At 35.0% G+C, this 24,055-nt stretch overlaps 1 protein-coding gene across 3 annotated transcripts in view; it reads right to left on the bottom strand.

Annotated features, from left to right (window-relative positions):
- The window catches only part of CNTN5 (contactin 5), a gene marked incomplete at both ends in the record, with an annotated part of 779,158 nt that overhangs the window by 488,564 nt on the left and 266,539 nt on the right, over positions 1 to 24,055 (bottom strand). For 2 of the 3 annotated variants that reach the window (XM_082660863.1, XM_082660862.1), the window contains 2 exons: positions 3,075 to 3,250; positions 3,379 to 3,502. The exons of the other annotated variant lie outside the window; for it this stretch is intronic. In XM_082660863.1, coding sequence (XP_082516989.1) covers positions 3,075 to 3,250; positions 3,379 to 3,502 — 300 coding nt within the window. The remainder of the gene's footprint in view (positions 1 to 3,074; positions 3,251 to 3,378; positions 3,503 to 24,055) is intronic. 3 annotated transcript variants of the gene reach the window in all.

Genomic DNA, 24,055 nt, shown 5'->3' on the forward strand with positions numbered 1-24,055 from the left:
AGTATGGAATTGTTAATATATGAATATCTTGATTCTTCATTTAAATACGTACCTATTTATAAAATATAGATCAGTACTTTTTTCTATGAATATAATCAGGGAAGACACATTTAATGCCTATTTAACATTGTCCAATTAAGTCTTAAAATCACATTACTTTAGGCAAATATGTCATATTTCAAAAGGTGAAAACCTATGTAAAAGCTATAGATTTAAAGTATTATTATTATTATTTAAAGTATTATTATTTAAAGTATTATTTATATAACAAAAATAATGTTCAAATTATAAAAGAGGTCAAGTCTGTTAACAGTCTCACTTTGAAAGGAGCAACCTGAATTCAATTGGTTGATAACTCAGAAACTACTCTGGATTAGGTAATATGATCCTCCTTTCTATTTGATTTTAGATCACAATTGCACTACACAATGTAGAAAACCATAGCTGATAAAATTATTGTGTAATACATGATAAAATTAAGATATAAAGGTAAAAATATTTATATAATAAAATAACTGTAAACTGAGTTCATAAGTTTGTAATCATTTTGGTAATTTGTAATTTTGTCTAATTATATAACATTTAAAACATTGAACAGACTTGTATTAGATTTAAATATTTAATTTAATCTCTTTTAATAATTATCTAAACTTACTAAATATATTTGTTTTGAAATATTAGTTATGTAATACATATTTAAATTTTTGCATAAATAGTGGCTGATGGATATAGATAGTTAATGATTTCAGCTTCAAAATGTATAAAAAGTAATCAGAGTTCCTGTAGCCACAAAAGTCCTTTAGACATTCTATGAACAACAAATAGTGAGTTCATTCTCTATCTCGGAGGCTGGTCATAGAAAATCATGATGTAAAGGAAAGTTGCCACCAAGTTTGTAGTCTTGCTTTACATTTGTATGCTCTCACTTCCTTTCAGAAGCCCCTTCTTTTCTTTCTCCCCAGCATCCTACCTCATTTTCTCCCCCTAATCATAAAACTACCCTGATTCCTAGAGCATGGGTGACTCCTAGCACCCATGCTCGCACCCAGGTATACTAGAAAGCAAATTGATTGTCTTCATCCTATCTTCTCTATCACCTGTATTTGCATTTTTTTCCCAAATATCACCTGGCAAAAAATAAAACTAAGCCTAACAGACTTAATTTTTATATCATCAACACAGACATAATGGAATCTAGGGGAGCAATTCTGAGGCAGAAGTGGCCTTCCCTATGTAAGTGACTGACTGCTTCAACCAGGCATCTTACAGGCTCTTATGCATACGTATGGCCTCCAGAACACAGCAGTGAGTCAGGTGGGGTGGGGTTGGGGTAAGGCAGAGTAATAAGACACTACCAATGATTGCATATGTCTGTCTACCCATACATTTAAGTTAAAAATAAAGCAAATATTGCTCTAAATTAAGTTCAGGACAGCTTGATGTGGAATAGATAAGATAATTAAGTAGGTAGGTAGGTTGATTGAGAGATAAAGCTTCCCTTGCCTAGTCATTGAACTGTAAATGCTGGTGCCAACTTGCTCACAGTAGGTGGAATTGACTATTTGATAGCTGTGACAGGTCTTTGCAAAAATCTAGAAAGGCACAATCATATAGGCATCTAGGATCTTTCAGTAAATAGATTTCTGTTCTGAATAATACAGAAAACTTTGCATATTTTGCCACCACTGTTGATTTGGGAGAAAAACAACTGATCTACAGGCTATTGAGAATTAGCGTACTTGTGTTAGAGAGTATAGACCAAAGAGAAAGGTATAAGCCACTAATACTAGTACATCGTGTTTTCTGGATTTGCTGTATCTGTCTTGAAAAGACTGCTCTATTGAAGAGAGGAGCAATTAGGAGGGTTGTTTATTTGGTTTATTAGGATTTTTTCAATGTACATACTGAAAAGTATTAGGTTCTGTGATACACCACATAATATTTTCAAAAACAAAAGGAGTATAATTAGGTCCCTATCTTGGTATATTTGGTGTATGTAAAGTACCAGTCTAAACTCCTTAGCCAATTATACTTTAAAAGATAATATTTTGATTTTTCTAATACCTAACTCGATGTTCTCGAAACTGAATCCATTATCATTCCTTTATTCTTTCCTTTTCTCCTTCACACTCCTTTAATAGGGTGTCTGGGTTTGGGGTTAATTAGACATAATACATGAAGATTATACAGACAAAAATCAATTATTCCATTCTTCAGGGTGTAATTTTAACTTAAAAATTCTTTTTGTGACAAATTACATAGCCATTATAGTTACATATGAATTATTAGCACAAAGTTCACTGGCCCTTCTATTTCTTAGAGATTATAATCCTCAAGAATTTAATTCAAGTAGGATTACCTACTAAGAAATGATCTCACCCAGTAGCCTATCCTTAATTTGGTGTAAGACCCCATCATAAATGAAATGATTTCAAGAGTTTTAAGAAATCTCTACAGTTAGTTAATTAGATATATGATCTATTTTTTTTAAATGTATATATTCTAGTATACATGAATGATTACATGTGGTGTCTTTTTTCTAATAAAAAAACCTGGGACACTTGGGAGGGAAGTTATAATCAGAATCTGAGAGATTAGCATTTCAGAGGCATTTCTTTGGTTACCTGACTACAAGCAGAATTTTTAGTGTATGCTATCTTATGTACAGAAGAATCTATAGCAAATAGTGACTATAATAGACAGTGGAAGAATAAAAGCAGTTAAGTGTATATTTTAAAGCAGAGAGAAAAACTTAAAAATCTATTTCTTACTAGATTTCAAAGGATATTTCAATTCTAAAACTTTATCTGCTTTTATGAACAGAATTTTTAACCTCCCCAGACTACTATTTATGTGAAGAGGGCAAACATTTCAGGGAATTTGAAAATATCTCAGGAAGAAACACATTGTTTTCATACTTCTAATCGTTACCAGTTTATACCATGATTTTAAAAGTTGAAGTCATAAGCTATTGCCTCACTAAACTTTAAAGTTTTATATATATGTATATGTATATATATTTACACAAACACACTATATATATGTATATGTGGAAAGAGCAATACTTTACTCACAGGCAAACTGAAGTACAGCTTCTCTACTAAGAATACTTCCAAACGTGTTGGCTGCCAAACACTGATAATGGCCAGAATCCTTTGCTTCACTTGGATTGCTTATAATGAAGGCCCCATCTATCAAACTGTAGCGATAATCACTTTCCAAATCTATTTCTGTTCCATTTCGAAGCCATCTTAGGAAAAATCAGAAGACAAGTACATAAAAATTACTTGAGACATTATAATACTCCCAGGGAGTGTCAGAATCTCATTGAAAGGAATTTTTAAGACTTAAGAAAAATGATTAACATTGAATTTCTACCTGTAATTGGGAACTGGGCTGCCACGAGCTTCACAATTCAGTGCTAGTTTCTTTTCATCAGAATCCGTCGGGAAAATTATATCATCTGGTTCTTGCACAAACACTGGCCCGTAGTCCACACTTTCTGTAAGAACCAAAAGGAAACGAAATTTCTCGAAATATTTTTTCTCCACTATGTTCCTACTCAAAATTCTTGCACTTTCCTCATAATAAACAGGCATATTACCAAAGACAGGTATAGCTAGCAAATTACATTGTTTTAGAAAATTGCAGAGACCTAAATGGATTTTTTCTGTCATTGACCAAGACTGCTTTTAAAAATATGATATATGAAATGAAAAAACACATCTCAAACATAGATGTTGTACATTTTAAAATATATATCTTTGAATTCACCAAAAGAGGAGCTAAGGAGAATAACATTAAACAAAAACATTATTTTAAAATACCCAAATTTTGTAAAAGTCTTAGAATGTTAAAAATAATATTTGATAAAGGAAAATCATGAACTAATATAGTGTTACTACTTGGGTACTACAGACATGAAAATGTTCGTCCTCATGCATTTTTCACATATTCCTTTCTTCACTCATTCAATCAAGGACTTTTAGTGCTTAATGATGCTGGATTGTAAGGGGAAAATGATGTAATGCAAGTACACACATTCTCATGGAATAAATGAGACATGTCCTCAAAATAAGTCAAATAATTGAATAAAGATGACAAAACTGTATACAATTAAATGTTTACCAGCTGGTAGATAAAGTGAATAAGGAAATCAGAAGAGAAGAGGCATAAAAAGGAAGGCAGCTTTTTCCTTAGCTACAACCAAAAAAAATTACATGAAAATAACTAAAATGTATTATTGTATACCAAATTGTATTGCTGTTACTTAAAGTTTTATTTTAAAAGAGGAAAATAAGTGATTTGATAAATAAATAACTTGAGTAAATTATTGTCAAAATATTATACTGCATGTTGTTGCATCATAATGAATTTTTTAAAATTCAGAAAAGCACATGAAACCTTGTCAAAATCTCAGTTAGAATTAAACTGCACAACCAAGTCATGAAAAAAGAATTCCTTCTGGTCTTTACTCATTAAAATACAATTATTTAAATTAATATTATAAATATCTATAATGCATAAGATTAACTTTTAATAAATATATCTTATATTTATATATATATTTTAAAATTCTTGAGCTTTAGAGTCAGACACTTGGGTTTAAATTCTAGTACCATAATTTTCTAGCCTTGAGCCAACTACTTTTACCCTTTGCTGCTTCATTTATTAATTGTGGATAACAATGTCTCCTTACAATATTATTATGAGTATCAATCATTTGTAAATACTTAGTATGTCACAAGTACTCAGTAAATTATAATTAATAAGAATAATAACTAAAGTTTACTTGTGTTATAATTACTATATGTCAGACATTATACTGAATAATTTATATGCAATATATCATGTAACACTCATAACAGCAATGTGACTAGAATTAATTTCCTCGTTTTATTTTTATTTCTTTTATAGAGCAGTGATTTTTAATTTTTCTTTTTAGCAGTAGTGCCCTTTATTTTTTAATTAATTTTTATTGCAGTATTGTTGATTTACAATGTTATGTTAGTTTCAGGTGTACAGCAGAGTGAATCAGTTATACATATACATATATCCACTCTTTTTTAGATTTTTTTTTCCCATATAAGCCATTACAGAATATTGAGTAGAATTCCCCGTGCTATATGGTAGGTATCTCTTAGTTATCTATTTAATTTTCCATTTTGTAGAAGACAAACTGAGGCTGAAATCAATTAAGTAAATTTGTATAGTAAATAAATGATAACTTTGGGACACAAATCCAGGGCTTTGGAATATAGAACCTGATTACCACTACCACTATTGCTACTACTACTATTACTATTATTTATAATAATAATTATTATACTATTACTATTATTTATAATAATAATTATTATACATTTAAACAACATTTACAAACACTTTCATATATTATTATTTAATTATCTGAGTTGAGTTTTATTATTATTTGTAATTCAAAGTTGAAAATGCTGAGGTTCTGAGAGGAGACTTCCACAAAATTAGCCACGTAGTAAATAGTTGATTTTAACTAGGTTTCTATGGTTCCAAATCTTATATTCTGAAAATTGTCAAAACAGGACAAGAGAAATAAAGGCTTCCCAGACTGGGGAAAAGCAAAGAGTTAAGAACTGGTAAATCACAGACTGGAAAATAAGGGACTAGTCTGAAAAACATGTATTCTGACTGCCTGTGCTCTGTTAGATATCTTTGTTCATTGTCACTTCAAAAGCATCTTAGTGACTCAGTGAGCCCTCTTCCTCTCTCTCTCTCTCTCTCTGTCTCTGTCTCTCTCTCTCTCTCTCTCTGTCTCTGTCTCTCTCTCTCCTTCCTCTTTCTCTTGGTTTTCTCTTAGAAATAAAGTTCACTGTAAGGGGTGGAAGAGCCTGGGTCTCTGTAGAGCTTTCCAGTCCCCGGCAAAGAGTAATCAAAGATGATTCTATCTCTGAAGGGATTCGTTTTTAAAATTCCAAACCAACAAGGTATTATTATAGACAAACTCAGACAATTTGATACATACACCTGTAGTAGTAGACTCCATCTATTGATAAAAATGATGCATTGCAGGAGACCTTAAGATGGCAGAGGAGTAAGACGTGGAGATCACCTTCTTCCCTACAAATACATCAAAAATGCATCTACATGTGGAACAACTACTACAGAACACCTACTGAATGCTGGCAAAAGACTGCAGACTTCCCAAAAGGCAAGAAAATCTCCACATACCTGGGTAGGGTAAAAGAAAAAAGAAAAAACAGAGACAAAATAAAAAGGATGGGACCTGCACCTCTAGGAGGGAGTTGTGAAGGAGGAAAAGTTTCCACATACTAGGAAGCCCCTTCACTGACAGAGACAGGGGGTGGGTGTGGGGGAAGCTTTGGAGCCACGGAGGATAGCGCAGCAAGAGGGGTGCAGAGGGCAAAGCAGAGAGATTCCCGCACAGAGGAATGGTGCTGACCAGCACTCACCAGCCTGAGAGGCTTGTCTGCTCACCCGCCAAGGTGAGTGGGGCCTGGGAGCTGAGGCTCGGGCTTTGGAGGTCAGACCCCAGGGAGAGGACTAGGGTTGGCTGTGTGAACACAGCCTGAAGGGGGCTAGTGCTCCACAGCTAGCCAGGAGGGAGTCCGGGAAAATCTCTGGACCTGCCTATGAGGCAAGAGACCATTGTTTCAGGGTGAGCAAGGAGAGGGGATTCCTTCCCTGTCTGCCCACAGAAGGCAGGGGACCACCTAAATGAGCGCCAGAGACAGGAGTGAGCCACGGCTATCAACTCAGACAACAGAGAAGGGCATGAAACGCTAATGCTGCTGCTGAAGCCACCAAGAATCCTGGGTGCAAGCACAGGTAACTAGCTACAACCTCCCAGGGGCCTGTGCAGCCCGCCATTGCCAGGGTCCTGTGACCCAGGGACAACTTCCCTGGGAGAACACATGGCATGCCTCAGGCTGTTGCAATGTCACGCCAGCTTCTGCTGCCGCAGTCTCGCCCCACATTCTATTTTTAACTACCGTTCGCCTCCCTTCCCCTTGGCCTGAATTAGCAACAATGCCCTAATCAGCCTCTGCTTTAACAGGAACTGAAGCCTGGGGGCAAGCTACACGAGAGGTGGGGCAAAAAACAAATCTGAACCCCAGGGGCTGTGTGAACAAGGAAGAGAAAGGGAAATTTCTCCGTGCCTCAGGAGCAGCGGATTAAATCCCCACAATCAACTTGGTATACCCTGCATCTGTGGAATACCTGAATAGACAACAAATCAACCCAGAATTGAAGCGGTGGACTTTGGGAGCAACTGTAGACTTGGGGGTTGCTGTCTGTGACTGACTTATTTCTGATTTTTATGTTTATTTTAGTATAGATTTTAGTGCTTGTTATCGTTGGTGGATTTGTGCTTTGGTTTGGTTGCTCTCTTCTTTTTTTCTTATTTTCTATTTTTTTATTTTAATTATTTTTAAATTTTAATTATTTAATTTTATTTTTCTTTCATTTTTTCTCACTTTTCTTCTGAGCTGTGTATCTGATAGGGTTTTGGTGCTCTGGCATGGTGTCAAGCCTGAGCATCTGAGGTGGGAGAGCTGACTTCAGAACATTGGACCAACAGAGACCTCCCAGCCCAACATAATATAAATTGATGAGAGCTCTCCCAGAGATTTCTGTCTCAACACTAAGACCCAGCTCCACCCAAAGGCCAGCAAGCTCCAGTGCTGGATGCCCCATGCCAAACAGCTAGCAAGACAGGAACACAACCCCATCCATTAGAATAAAGGCTGCCTAAAGTCATACTGAGTTCACAGACACCCCAAAACACACCCCCAAATGCAGCCCTGCCCACAGAAAGACAAGATCCAGCTCCACCTACCAGAACACAGGCACAAATCCCCTCCATGAGGAAGCCTACACAAACCACTGAACCAACCTTACCCACTGGGGCAGACACCAAAAACAATGGGAACTAAGAACGTGCAGCCTGCACAAAGGATACCACAAACACAGTAAGTTAAACAAAATGAGAAGACACAGAAATATATAGCAGATCAAGGAGCAAGGTAAAAACACACCAGAGCAAACAACTGAAGAGGAAATAGGGAGTCTACCAGAAAAATAAATCAGAGTAATGATAGAAAAGATGATCCAAAATCTTGGAAATAGAATGGAGAAAATACAAGAAACATTTAACAAGACATAGAAGAGCTAAAGAGCAAAGAAACAATGATGAACAACACAATGAATGAAATTAAAAATTCTCTAGAAGGAATCAATAGCAGAATAACTGAGGCAGAAGAATGGATAAGTGACCTGGAAGATAAGGAAATAACTACCACAGAGCAGAAAAAAGAAAAGAAAAAAGAAAAAAGAATGAAAAGAATTGAAGCAGTCTCAAAGACTTCTGGGACAACATTACATGCACCAACATTTGAATTATAGGGGTCCCAGAAAAGAAGTGAAAAAGAAATGGTCTGAAAAAATATTTGAAGAGATTATAGTTAAAAACTTCCCTAACATGGGAAAGGAAATAGTCAGTCAAGTCCAGGAAGCACAGAGAGTCCCACACAGGGTAAATCCAAGGAGAAACACACCAAGACACATATTAATCAAACTATCAAAAATTAAATACAAAGAAAAAATATTAAAAGCAGCAAGGGAAAAACAAACAAACAAGGGAATCCTCATATGGTTAACAGCTGATCTTTCAGCAGAAACTCTGCAAGCCAGAAAAGAGTGGCAGGACATATTTAAAGTAATGAAGGGGAAAAACCTACAACCAAGATTACTCTACCCAGCAAGGATCTCATTCGGATTTGATGCAGAAATTAAAACCTTTACAGACAAGCAAAAGTTAAGAGAATTCAGCAACACCAAACGAACTTTACAACAAATGCTAAAGGAACTTATCTAGGCAGGAAACACAAGAGAAGGAAAAGACCCACAATAATAAACCAAAACAATTAAGAAAAGGGTAACAGGAACATAAATATTGATAATTACCTTAAATGTAAATGGATTAAATGCTCCAACCAAAAGACACAGACTGGCTGAATGAATACATAAACAAGACCCATATATATGCTGTCTACAAGAGACCCATTTCAGACCTAGGGACACATACAGACTGAAAGTGAGGGGGTGGAAAAAGATATTCCCTGCAAATGGAAATCAAAAGAAAGCTGGAATAGCAATTCTCATAACAGAGAAAATAGACTTTAAAACAAAGACTGTTAGAAGAGACAAAGAAGGACACTACATAATGATCAAGGGATCAATCCAAAAAGAAGATATAACAATTATAAATATTTATGCACCCAACATAGGAGCACCTCAATACATAAGGCAAATGCTAACAGCCATAAAAGGGGAAATCGACAGTAACACAATCATAGTAGGGGACTTACCCCGCTTTCACCAATGGACCGATCATCCAAAATGAAAATAAATAAGGAAACACAAGCTTTAAATGACACATTAAACAAGATGGACTTAATTGATATTTATAGTACATTCCATCCAAAAACAACAGAATACATTTTCTTCTCAAGTGATCATGGAACATTCTCCAGGATAGATCATATCTTGGGTCACAAATCAAGCTTTGGTAAATTTAAGAAAATTGAAATCGTATCAAGTATCTTTTCCAACAACAATGCTATGAGACTAGATATCAATTACAGGAAAAAACTGTAAAAAATACAAACACATGGAGGCTAAAAAATACACTACTAAATAACCAAGAGATCACCGAAGAAGCCAAAGAGGGAATAAAAATATACCTAGAAACAAATGACAATGAAAACATGATGACCCATAACCCATGGGATGCAGGAAAAGCAGTTCTAAGAGGGAAGTTTATAGCAATACAATCCTACCTCAAGAAACAAGAAACATGTCAAATAAACAACCTAACCTTACACCTAAAGCAATTAGAGAAAGAAGAAGAAGAACAACAACAACAACAACAAAAAAAAAAACAGAGTTAGCAGAAAGAAAGAAATCATAAAGATCAGATTAGAAATAAATAAAAAAGAAATGAAGGAAACAAGAGCAAATTTCAATAAAACTAAAAGCTGGTTATTTAAGAAAATAAACAAAATTGATAAACCACTAGCCAGACTCATCAAGAGAAAATGGGTGAAGACTCAAATCAACAGAATTAGAAATGAAAAAAGGAGAAGTAACAACTGACACTGCAGAAATGCAAAGAATCATGAGAGACTACTACATGCAACTATATGCCAATAAAATGGACAACCTGGAAGAAATTGACAAATTCTTAGAAAAGCACAATCTTCTGAGACTGAACAAGGAAAAAAGAGAAAATATAAACAGACAAATCACAAGCACTGAAATTGAAACTGTGATTAAAAATCATCCAACAAACAAAAGCCCAGGACCAGATGGCTTCACAGGTGAATTCTAGCAAACATTTAGAGAAGAGCAAGCACCTATCCTTCTCAAACTCTTCCAAAATATAGCAGAGGGAGGAACACTCCCAACTCATTCTACAAGACCATCATTACCCTGATACCAAAACCAGACAAAGATGTCATAAAAAAAAGAAAACTATAGACCAATATCACTGATGAACATAGATGCAAAAATCCTCAACAAAATACTAGCAGGCATAATCCAACAGCACATTAAAAGGATTACACACCATAATCAAGTGGGGTTTATCCCAGGAACTCAAGGATTCTTCAATATATTCAGATCAATCAATGTAATACACCATATTAACAAACTGAAGTATAAAAACTGTATGATCATCTCAGTAGATGCAGAAAAAGCTTTTGACAAATTCAACACCCATTTATGATAAAAACTCCCAGAAGTAGGGATAGACGTAGCTTACCTCAACATAATAAAGGCCATATATGACAAACACACAGCCAACATTGTTCTCAGTGGTGAAAAACTGAAAGCATTTCCTCTAAAATCAGGAACAAGACAAGGATGCTCACTCTCACCACTATTATTTAACATAGTTTGGGAAGTTTTAAACACAGCAATTAGAGTAGAAAAAGTTGATTTGAAAATGTTGAACCATCCTGTGTCCCTGGGATAAATGTGACTTGATCATGGTGTATGATCCCTGTTAGATATTATCGTATTCAGTTTGCTAATATTTTGTTGAGTATTTTTGTAGGTATATTCATCAAACATATTGGCCTATAATTTTCTTTTTTTGAAGTGTTATTATTGGGTCTTGGTATCAGGGTTGTTGTAACCTCATATGACGAATTTTGGAGTGTTCCATCCTCTTCAGCTTTGGGAATAGTTTGAGAAGGATAGGTATTAGTTCCTCTTTATGTGTCTTGTAGAATTCCCCTGTGAAACCATCCAGTCCTTGATGGTCTTTGTTTGCTGGGAGTTTTTAAATTACAAATTCAATTTCAATATTAGTGATCAGTCTGTTCAAATAGTCTGATTTTCTTGATTCCATCTTGGCAGTTTGTATCTTTCTAAAACTTTGTTCATTTCTTCTAGGTTGTCCAATTTGTGGGCATGTAACTGTTCATAGCATTCTCTTGTGGTTTTTTGTATCTCTGTGATATCATTTGTCATTTCTCATCTTTCATTTCTATTTTGTTTATTTGGGTCAGAGATCTCTTCAATTGCTTTCATTTTATAAAATTTGTTTTTATTTTTCCTGTTCTATTTGGGTGATTTTCATTATTCTACCTTCCAGATAACTTATTTGTTATTCTGTATCACTTAGTCTGCTATTCATTCCTTCTAAGGTGTTTTATATTTCATATACTGAACTATTTATTTTTGATTGGGTCTTTTTTATATTTTCTAGTTCCTTGTTAAAATGTTCAGTGGTTACATCAATTATTTTTCCTAATTCAGTTAACATTTTTATTACTAATACTTTGAATTCTTTAACTGGTAAATTATTTCTGTTTATTTGTTTTTCAGGGGTATTTTCTTGTTCTTTCAATTGAGAATAGTTCCTCTACCTTTTCATTTTACTTAATTTTCTCTGTCTCTATGAATTTAGGTGAAATAATTACCTACTACAGTCTTGAAGTGCTGTTCTTATGTGGGAACCTCCCTATGCAGACTGTGTATGCCTAATGCCTTTGGTAGGATGACTGGATCTGAAGTGGACTCCAGTCACATCTTTCCTCAAGGTGTGCTGATAGCTGTCACCTTGGTAGGGAGTGGAGCTGGAGATGGAGGAGCTAAAGGTGGCACTGGGTATGAGGCAAGACCTCCTCTCTGATCAGTGGCTATCACCACACTGTCAGGGGTAGGGTCTGATTCCAAGTTACTGGAGCAGAAGCCCTGAGGACCGAGTTCAAAGTGGCTCTGTTCCCTCAGTGTGTATTTTTCTCTCTCCCCACACCAGGGCCTTTGCCCTAGAAGAGGGGAGTGCTGAAGCAAGTGGGGCCCATGTGCAAAAAGAGGTCCATGTGCTGCCTGTGTAGGCGAATGTGGCTCTGCTCCGATGCAACCTTGTGTGCAAGTTCCCTTTGTCTCTCACAGCCAATCATTGCCCCCTGCCTCTGTTTCTCCCATCACCCTCTCACTGTTGTGGAGTCACTTCACAGTGCTGGGAGAACCCACATGGACTCTCAGCACATGTTGGGAGATTAGCTGTAGTGGAGCAGTCACTGTCAGAGATCTAGGCAGCTTTGGGGACACTGCCTGAGGAAGTGCCTACTATGACTGCTGCCACCCTCCCTGGGCTCTGCCCTGGGACCAGATAGCTTCTGCATCCCATGGTAGAGTCCTTTCCCCGGTCAAGCTGCTCCAGATCCAGCACTGCACTGTGCCATGGATTAAGTGGGGCCAGAGCATTTACTTGACTTGGGCTGTGGTATGAACCACGAGGTGGTCAGTCATGGGAAACCTGCAGCCACTAGAGCAGGACCCTCTCTGCTCTGCCTTGGGGGCTAGTTAGAATGTGCACACTCTTCACAAGTGGAGTGCAGGCTTTTCCAGACATTCTATCTGATCCAAAGGTCTTCCAACCAGCCAAGGGAGCTTGTCTCCTCTGCGTGGGACTTCAGCACGGGGACACCCAGTCTGTGGCTTGAGCTGCTCACTCCCCAGGGTGGGTGTATACCCGTGTAATCTCCCTTGTCCTCTGAGTCCCTTCCAGGGGCAAAGGTCTTGACCCAATTGCTTGTCTTCCCTTCCTACCCAACTGCATCTGCATCTTTCTTATATCCTTGGTTGTATTGGAGTCTTGCTAGCTTCCAGTTCATTTTCAGTGAGTTCCACACATAGATGTACTTTTTTGTGTATTTGTTGGGGGAGGTAAGCTCCACATATTCTTAATCCACCATCTTTATTTCCCTCCTCAAAAATTTCTTTTTTTGGAATATTTCTTCTTCATTTGTTTTATTCTCCTCATACTACTTAAACATATGTTGGCTTTTTAAAAAAATTGTCTGCTCTATCATCTCTCTAACAAGTTTTATATTTTTATTATTTTCCTATTTGTTTGACTTCTAATTTGTTTGCTATGCTCCTATCTTTTTAGTTGCTTCTATATTACCAATAAGGATTGTTTCAACTCTTTAACGGTTTTATTTGTCTCTCCTACTTGTTTCCTGAGCTCTAGTTGCCTTTATATTACCAATAATTAGGGTTTCAACTCTTTAATGGTTTTCTTTGTCTCTTCCATTTGTTTCCTGAGCTCTAAGGATTACTTCTTATCATTTTCTGTTATCTTGTCATATGTACTTTGATTTCATGTATGGGTTCTTTAAACTGTTCTTCCAATGTTATTGTCAGTCACTTCCTCAGAGGAAGACAGTTGTTATATCCTGAGTACAATTTTTCAGGTTATGGAGGGATCCACACAAGACAAACTGAAATCTCTGGCCTGGCCAACAATCAACAAGAGGCTGTGGTTTACTAACAACCATGAGTGTGTTTTCAAGTGGAACTTCCTTCAGTTAGTCCTTCAAAGGTGAATGCAGCTACAATCAACAGCTTGACTGACATTTCATCTCATGAGAGAACTTAAGCCAGAACCACCCACCTAAACCACTCACAGATTCCAGACCCACAGTCTCTGTGAGAAAATGAAAGATTATTGTTTTAATTTGCTAAGTTTTGAGGTAATTTTTACACAGGAATAGATAATTAACAAACTATTTTTTATCTCCTTATATTACTTATATGAAAAGGTGTTTAAGACAAGACATAACTATGAAATCTATGAACTTCCCAGGAAAAGTAAAGAATAAAAATATCATTTACAAATAATCATACTTGGGAGAATGAAAATGCTTTATTTAAGTTTTATTGAGCCTTAAACATTTAGAATTAGAAGTATAATCTTTCCATTCTAATAATCTCTAGGATATTTTTCCAGTTTTAGCTTCATCGCTTCTAGTAATGTATGAAGTCTTAACAAATTACTGTTTTATTGTTAGGATTCTCAAAAATAAAGTATGTCTTAAATAAGTAACATAAGTTTATGTCCTAGATGAAGACATCTTTTGATTCAATTCTGTTCTAAAATAAATACACTTTACTCAAGATTTTATCATAATTGAGTTGATTAGCACATCAATAATACCTTGCTTAATTTATGGAAATTGCCATTAAGATTAGAATATGAAGGCTGTACCATGAATATCTTATGTTCCTCTGATAGAATATTATGTAGAATAAGAAATTAACCAAAATGATATTTTTAACTTTAAACTTTAATTTATTGAAAAACAAATTTGTTTTAATATAACCAATAGACTGACCTTAAACGATTTGAATCATAATCAATTAATAAATGAAGAAGAGTATTTTAAGCATATACTTATACTCAATGTCAAAATGTTCATCTACAGTGAACTTTTATGTCATCATTAGCACACAATTATATTTGATAGGTTTTGTCTATTCATGTATGACAGGAACTGGTTAGATGCTCAATAATCCCACTTATTCTTCCTAACAACACTGGAATACTTTTGTAACCTTTCTTATGATTGGACTGGGACTCCAATGTGACTTGCTTCTGGACTGAAATAATATGTGTGAAATTCAGAACTCATCACAAAAATCGTGCATGGCCCTCACCCTCTCTCTTCACCTGTAAATTAGCTGAAGGTAAAAAAGCAGTAGGTGCCAGCGAGATCCTAATAGATATCAAAATATTAGATGGTTCCCAAACTGTCCACATGGAGAACTATTCATTGAAGAATGAAGTGGAATGGGATGTGAATAGAAAAGAAACATTTATTGTGTCAAATTGTTGATTATAGCATACAGAATTACCTTGCCTTGATTAATATTACATTTAAAAGCAACATAATTTTAAAGCTTTTAATGAAGATATAATTTGATTAGGAAGCAATGGTCACTGAAGTATATATCATTAGATTATAGAGTCTTGCTTATATTCTCCTTTCCAAGTTCAGGCCTTTGGATTACTACTTAGTTAAGTACAGTCTCAGGCCATGGGCCTATGACAGGAGATATTCAACCATTCCACCCCATATCTAGCTATATCAGGTTATGGTACTCCAGTTTTTATAACTAGTTTTCTACTTAATCCTTTAGTCCCGGTCCTTCTTCACATGCCCAAATTCTGAAAATGGGTTTTCATCCTGTGTCTCTATTTCTAAATCCTATATCTTTAACCTTTCTAGAAGGTCCAGTGTTATTATTTAGACATTTATATTATATGGATGTTATGCTTCTTGTTTTGCATTTTTACATGGTTGACTTGCACTGTACAGTCATGTAATCAAGTCAGACTTCATTTTTGATCTTTGACTGTAGATGGCTTTCAAGCCCCACCAGTCATTTTTTTCCTTTTGCTTCACCTCAGGGAAAGATGATATGCATCTCTCCCTTGACTCAGGTAGGAAAGTTCATAACACGAAAACCCAAGCCCACATAAGAACTCTCACCCCAGCCCCACTCCCCAACCACAACAAAAACGAATGCAACTCATTTCTTGCTCAAGCCATTTTCCTACCAGCCTATCCTGCTCTCATCAGAAAGCTTCATGATGTGAATAATAAACACTTTTTGGTATATGTATAGCATTATTAGTCTCTACATTTGAACCAATTTTTTGTTATGGGATATTGATCTGTAGGAAAATCACATGGCAATTTAAGGCTCAGTTACCTGGGTAGGTGACAGTCTTCTATAAGGGAAGTATATATTCTTTCCAAGTGTTTTGCATCCATAGAAGCAATATATCTTCAGACAGTTAACTAAAATGTGTAAGGTAGGCATGTGAGAAAGGTAACTCCTGAGTTTCTCTAGATAGCTTTCTCTTAGGTTTATATCAGGAAAACAAGATATGCTATGAGATCATCCAAATTATTTGGGCAAGATGGCATTACCTATGGGGGGAAGCCAGGGGCTAGATTTGGAGACACTTATGTAGAGTAACATAAATTGCAAATGTTTAAATTATACTTATAAATCATAAAATCATATATATGTTTTTTTCTTTCTCCTTTTCCCTTCTGTTATTCCTGAGCCTTAGTAACAACTCCATCCTTTCTGGTCTCACCATGTCCAGAAAAACAATATAGAATTTAGGAAAAAGTGCTGCACATCCACCTTTAGGTTTGTGGTTATCAAATTCTTTTAATAACAAGTATTTTATAATTTTCCTCATGATTCTTAAATTAACGGATATTCTAGCCTACCTATATGCATTTTTTAATCTAATGAAGGGATAAAATAAAAAATAAGTAACATTATAAAACAGTATTGAATTCAATATGTAAATTCTCAAGAACAATTGTAATAGGACACATAAAGAAGTAATCAAAGTTTGTTTTTGTTGATAAAACCCTCATGAATGTAGCAGCTACAAAGGCAAACTGATCTAAGTGTAGTACAGATTAATCAAATTTTATGAGTGTTATTGGTGTTAGGTGTTGTGATTTTCTAAATGGTCAACAAATTCTGTTAAAGTTCTTAACAAAACTAAATATAATCTTGCTGTAATTTACATGTTTTTCATTGACATTTCCATTATGTACCAAAAATACCTTGCATATAATAAAGTACAGAGTTAGATTCTTGCCTCAGAAAGTTTTAAAGAGAATTTTCACCAATGTGAAAGTTTAGAAGGACATTTAAGAGTACTGTAATTATAGGTCATTTAGCACTCCTATTCTCCACTTTCTAAATTAAAGTAGCATCCTTGAATCAAAATTAAGACAATCAAAACTACTCCACAAATTTTAAAAACACCTCTAAAGTGGAGGTACAACCCCTTCTTAGAATCAGACCAGAGCAATAAACCAGAGCCTAAAGTTAGCACTGTATTGACAGTAGTCTTTCATCAGAGATGCCTAAATAGGAGGACAAAGTTCTACTGTGAAATGATGACCCTGGAGTCCATCTACCCTAATTCCAGTGGAGCTTTTGAAGCACTGGTATGTCATTTTGTTTATGGAGACATTGGTTTCCCTTGTAGAGTCCTGTCTTAGGATCAAGCTGATATCTCATTTCTTCTAACCCTTTTTGAAATTTCTGTCACTTATTGATAGGCTACCCAGATACTAACTTTCTTCCTGCAGGAGGGTTTTAAGTATCACCTTATCTGAGACTTCTACAGCCAGGTTCCCTAGGGAAGCCTTGCTTCTTGGTATTGAAACACTATGTTTTCAATTGTTTCCTGAATCATGACCAGCCATTACCATGTCTACCTAGATTCTAAACTTGCCTTTCTGACTTAAATCCTCTTTTAAACAATTATTTCTGTGTCCATTTTTCTCAAAGATTAGGCCTAGTGCCAGACCCAATGCTCTCCACCTACTGGTTACCTCTAATTAATGGCCTCATCTAGCTTATTCATGTAATGTGAACTAAGCATATTGGTGTTATGGTCTAGAGGAAATAACAACCTGTCATGTCCAATACAAGTAAACCAAATTCACTTTTAATGATCATTGATATATTTTATGTGATAATTTCCAGAAATTTTGAAATGTTTAATTAGAAATTGCATTTTATGATGACATCCACAATTACAAAGTGAGTAAAACTTTTCACAGTTTGTGAGAATATAAGATGAATTCTTAACAAAAATATCCAAACCTTTCTTTAAGTTGCCTTTTAACACTGAAATTGTTTCTTTATGAAAGGTAAACAAGTATAAACTGTCATTATAAAACTTTCAAGGATTCCTAAGATCTGAAGAGCATGATTTATTAAAAAGTTTTGTGATGAATGTTTCATGAGTAGTAGTATTATGTTGTGCACATACTATACATTGAAAGTCTAATAGATGTTTTCATCATTTTTAATGTGGCTATAAAAGAAAGGTCAGCTGATTCAGAGATGCTATCACTTATGAGAACAATCAAAATGTACTGACCCCATACAACATTCAGAAGATGTCAAACCACAAAGCCACCTTGTCAACAGATGGAAGACATTGTTTTTCCCTCTTCATTTGTAATAAAAATAAACACAGTTTAGCTTAAAAATCTTCAGGCAAATATTCTGTCATGGTGTAGAAATTTAGCCTAAATTCAGATTTCAAATTCCTCAAGTACATGCCTCTTTAATTAAACAATATTTGTTAAGCTCCAACTAAGCTTGCACTGCTCTAAGTGCTGAAAGAGAAAAAAAGAGGAATATACAAGATGATCTTTCCTCAAATGGAATATAGTTAAATTGGAGAGAAAAGCATACTAACAGAAACTAATAGAAATAGCTCTAAAAATTAAGAAACCATAAAACAATAAAATCAAAGTTTCAATGAATAGTCATGAAATGGTAAGTCTTTTATTAAAAGATGGTTTTTAAACTGAGAGAAACTGGAGTCATCTGATTTATATAGGAGTATATCATCCAACTAAAATGCCTCTTTCCCGGCTCAGAGGGAATTCCTATTCTCATAAAAGATCATTTAATTTTTTTATTTAGTCCTCCAAGACAATTTATCAGCAAAGGGTACTTTGAGGAAACAACAGAAAATTGTCAACACAGAGACCACTTTGAGTCATGATGCCATTGCTCACGTTCCAAGTCTAATCTGGAAATAAGCCACATCAACAATGAAATTCAGCCAAAGGTATTGAGAATGTGAGGCAACAAATCTGGTAGGTTGCAGGGCTGTTCCAGACGTCAGAAGCCAGTGGTAGAAACTCCAAAGGCTGGGTAGACTCAGAGTGCTACATAAATTGCAGGTGGTACTTATCATTGAGGGAATTAAATATATCCAAAATTATGTACTTAAACTTAGAGAAAAATAACTTGCTTCAGCTACTTTTAAGAACCACATTGTTTTTCCACCTGAGGTAACATTTGTAGTCTCTGAATCTCAAGAATGTGCTTCACCAGTAAAAGCCTAAACTTTCTAGTAAGAATCACTCTTAATCCTGACTGTCTCTCTGCAAGGAAGATAAAATATCTTACCTAACCATCTCATCACATATGGAAGAATAAAATGCACCCTACACTTAGTTTACTCCCACTAAAACCACAATAACAAGAATAGATTAAGTCAAAGACCAAGTTATTGGATGTTCATTTATAATGGGAGGAACAGGTATAGTGTCAGCAGTGGTTAATAGCCCTTGTCTACATTGCAAAATCCAAAACTAGGACATGTTTTGCAGGTGTTTGAGGTGCTGACTCATAAGGGCTTTCAATTAACCTATATTACCATGAGAATTTCCAATTTAAACTTTAGTCAATTTTTTAAATCAATTAAATGACATTGCTTGCATTCAAACAATGACTTTAGAGTAACTATTAACAACTAAATTTTTTAAAACTACATAATACCTCTTGGTATAGGGAATATTTCACTGGCATAATTTGAAGTGATCATAGTCATTATCCAAAATAACAATATCAGGTTGAAAGAAAAATGACAATCAGATGACTTCTCTGATTGCTCAGCTCCAATGAACAGCATTCTCTCTTTCAGGTACTCTCCGTTTCTCTTCTCCCTTTCTTGAGTCCAGCTCAAATTTTTTTATTTATTTCCCTGGCTCTACTTCCTCACCTCAACCAAAATTCAATGACTCACTGTTGTACTTTTCTGGTAGCCACCTTGTTTGCCTTCTCTTCTGACTTGCTCCTGCTGTTGGAAATCAGCTACCATGTTTTGTGCTACCCTATAGAGAGGCCCCCTGAGAATGACCTCTGGCCAAAGCCAATGAATAATTGAGACACTCAGTCCAACCGCCCTCATCAACCGAGTCCTGTGAACAATTGTGTGAGGTAAGTGAGCTTACAAGTGGATCTGTACCTATTTGAGCCTTGAGATAAAACAGGAGTCTCATCTTGTGAAAGACACAGAACCAGAGGACAAGTTAAACCACATCTGTTTTCCTGACCCACAAAAGTTGTGAGATAATAAACATATAACTTTTGTTCATTTTGTTGATATCCTCACCATACTTCTATATTTGCTACAGAGCATTCTTCTCACAATATTATGATTTTAAGGTTTTCTTTATAAGTTTCATCTATTTTATTTTTCTGTGTTATCTTGCAATTATTTTAACAGGTTGGTACTCTTTTTAGGCATCTAGTCCCTATAATCAGTCAAGCTTTGTTTACTCAGGCCCAAATTAAGCATTTTCCTTTGGAACAGAAGTCAGATGAAAACCAGAGTCTTTTGTAACCTAATGTTGGAAGTCATATAGTTATATTCCATTACTTTTGTCATAATCTATTCTCTAGAAGCAGGTTACTAGCTTCAGCCCACAGTGGAAGAAAAGGGATTACACTGTAAATACCAGCAGGTGGGAATCACTGTGACCTGTTTTATAGTCTACCTACTACAGGTGTCACCATATTATTTTCATATTTTATATTTTAAGAAATAAATTATCACACTGTTGAGGTAATCTGTCTTCCCTATCCTGGTACCATTTACCTGCTCTCCTTTCCCCTTTGTCCTCAGAGGTAAATGCTATAGTCACTTGCTCTCTCAAGTTCATATATTAAAAATTGCATTATATATAGTTATCCATGAATATTATATTATATTTTTATTTTTTACATAAATGACATCATATGTAATATTCTGTAAATTTCCTTGCTCACTACTATATTTTGAGGTATATCCATTTTTTTTCATAAAGATATGGTCTATTCACTTTAACAATCTTAATTTTTCAATGAACGAAAAACACAGTTTATGTATCTATTCCCCTTCTGATGGACATGTGAGTTGTTTCCAACTTTTTGCTATTAAACTTACATTGCAGTGAAGTACTTTTTTACTTCCTTGTGCATGTGTGGGAGAGTTTATCCAGGTTTTGCATACAGAAGTAGAATTGCTTTCCCAAATTGATCTGCAAACACCACTTTTATGTTTCTCAGAAAAATCTTAACTCTATCTGGGGTACTTTGGGGCTTCACTCTGAGCAGAAGTGGGATAACTTTCTATTCAGTCTCTGTTAGTTTTCTCATTTTTCACAAGAGCATGTCAACTCCAGCTTTACTCTCTATTAAGTCTAAAGGGAATTACCTGACAAAAGCTGTATGTCAGGCTCTTGTCAGAGAGAACAAACTCAAAGTCACATCTAGCCAAGATCTATCAAATGCTCAGATGGGAAAACAATACTTATGGAAGATTACTTGGAAAATACTCAGACTATCCATTCTGCCTGATACTCTAAATATGGATTAAACTAGAGCAGCAAAGGATTTAAATTATATCAAACTGGTCCCTAGCCTAGAGCCTCGCCACTCAAATTATGGTTCACGGACCAGCAGCATCACCTGGAAGCTTTTTATAAATGCAGATTATATAGCCCTCCCCTCCTGATCTGTTGAAAGGGGGCATATTTTGACAAGACTCTCAAGGGATTGTATGTATGTTAAAGATTAAAGGAAGAGCACAGTCTTAGATAATTACTTCTAATTTTGTTGTTGATGATTGGGTTTCATCTGCCTTTATTGAAGCAGATGAAACTCATTTTTATGTATACAATAACAATAATGTTCAGGTCATTGACCATTACATCAAATATTAAACTGTAAATGAGGACCTGCCAGAAAAATTTGTCTAATCTAGCATCAGAAATAGCTGCATTTCTACTGAGTAACTGATTCATTTTCATCCTTGAAAGAGTGGGAAATGTGTAACTGATCAGAGTTTCTTTTTCTTTAACTAATTACCACAAATGGGACTAACCTATGACAGGCATACAGACACTTTGAATTAGTCTCAAACTTGGCTCCATTTTATGTCTCAATATTGACTGTTTTCATCATTTTCATATGTTTTAATTCACATTTTCTAGCTGTATTCTATGTATCATTGCGAACCACATTAACTTATATTTGGAACAAGAGAACAAAGAAGTAGAACATGAGGTGATACCAAATTATACCAAATACAATAGTATCCCATAGTTCTGATCACTCAGTCAATACATTCTTTCTTGGTGTCATCCTATAAAATAATGAATAAGGCCTAAAGAAGACAAATTCCAACACATCTCTGCCTGATGAGTATGACATTAGAGTTAATGTAATGGATTTTTAAAAAAGAATTTATATTTTAGAGCAATTTACAACAAAATGAGAAGGCAGAGATTTCTCATCTACCTCCCTTCCCCCCACATGCATACTTCTCCCATTATCAACATCACTCACCAGAATGATTCATCACTCACAGAATGAACATCACTCACATTTTTACCAAAGATGAACCTACATTAACACATCATAATCACCAATAGTCATAGTTTATGTTAGGGTTCACTCTTGGTGTTGTACATTCTATAGATTTGGACAAATGTATAAGGACATATATCCATCATTATGATATCATTCAGAGTATTTTCACTGCCCTAAAAATCATTTGTACTCTGTTTATCCATCTCTCCCATATGATAAGAGTATGTTTAGTTTTATAAGAAATTGCCAAACTATCTTCCAAAGAGGATGTATTATTTTGTATTCCCAACAGCAAGATATGAGAGTTCCTGCTGCTTCACATCTTCAGCAGCATTTGGTGTTTTCAGTGTTCTGGATTTGGATCCTTCTAATAAGTGTGTAGTGGTATCTCATTGTTGTTTTAATTTTCATTGCTGTGATGACGTAAGATGTGGTGTACATTTTCATATAATTATTTGCCGTCTGCATATCTTCTTTGATGACATGTCTGTTAAGGTTTTGGGGTCATTTTAAGCTCATGTTGTTGAAGTTCTTATGTTGATTTTTAAAAGTACTTTGTATATTTAAATAACTGTCATTTATCAGATGTGCCTTTTTGCAAATATTTTCATCGAGGCTGTGGCTTGTCTCCTAATTCTCTTGATTTTTTTTCACAGAATATATTATGGAAACTTAAAAATTTATAAGTACGTTGAAAAATAAAACACTTTAAGGAACGAACACCATACTTAAATAAAATTTAAATGCCAGCACTATGAGATGATGCTCCACATGGCAACAATTGGCATAATCATGAGGGATGAGTTTGCCTGGGTTTGGTACCACAACCTAATTTGAAATTTCTGGGATTTTTCCAAGTAGTTTAGTTCTTACAAAATGTTTCTCTAAATATTTAGTCTTTTATCAATCATAATTGAAATATAGCCCAAAGTGTATTGTACTTAAAATCAGTAGATATATGAATGAAATTGTTTACTTATTAGAAGTGTGACCTTGTCAAAGATACTTATCTGCCCCCTGAGTTTCCATTTCCAAAGAAGACAGTAATAATATCCACTTCAAATGTTTGTTGACAGTATTATTGATATAAGCTATGCAAAAGAGACTGGCACAGAACCTGGTAATAATCAAGCACTAGTGCTTCTCTCTGTTAATTAGCCTTGTACTGTTTTGTTGATATATCCAAAAATGACAAAGTTAGAGAACATTTAGAAAATGTTGTTCAAACCATAATGTTAATAGCTGCATAGTCATCCTGAATTTAACTGATTTCTTAGTGTTGGACATTTGAATAATTTCTTATTTTCTACTCATAAATGCTAAGTATATGCTGATATCTCTGTGTACATTGTTTATTATTTCCTTATGCAAAACACATTTCTAGAAATAAAATATGAGATTGAAGGATATGACTGTTTTGAGGTTCTTGAATTTCATTGTCAAATTGTCCTTCAGAAATTTAATATTTTTGCTTTCAGTATATGAATTTATTTAG

This window comes from Grampus griseus, assembly GCF_964374135.1.
Source record: "Grampus griseus genome assembly, chromosome: 8".
NCBI classification, from domain to species: domain Eukaryota; kingdom Metazoa; phylum Chordata; class Mammalia; order Artiodactyla; family Delphinidae; genus Grampus; species Grampus griseus.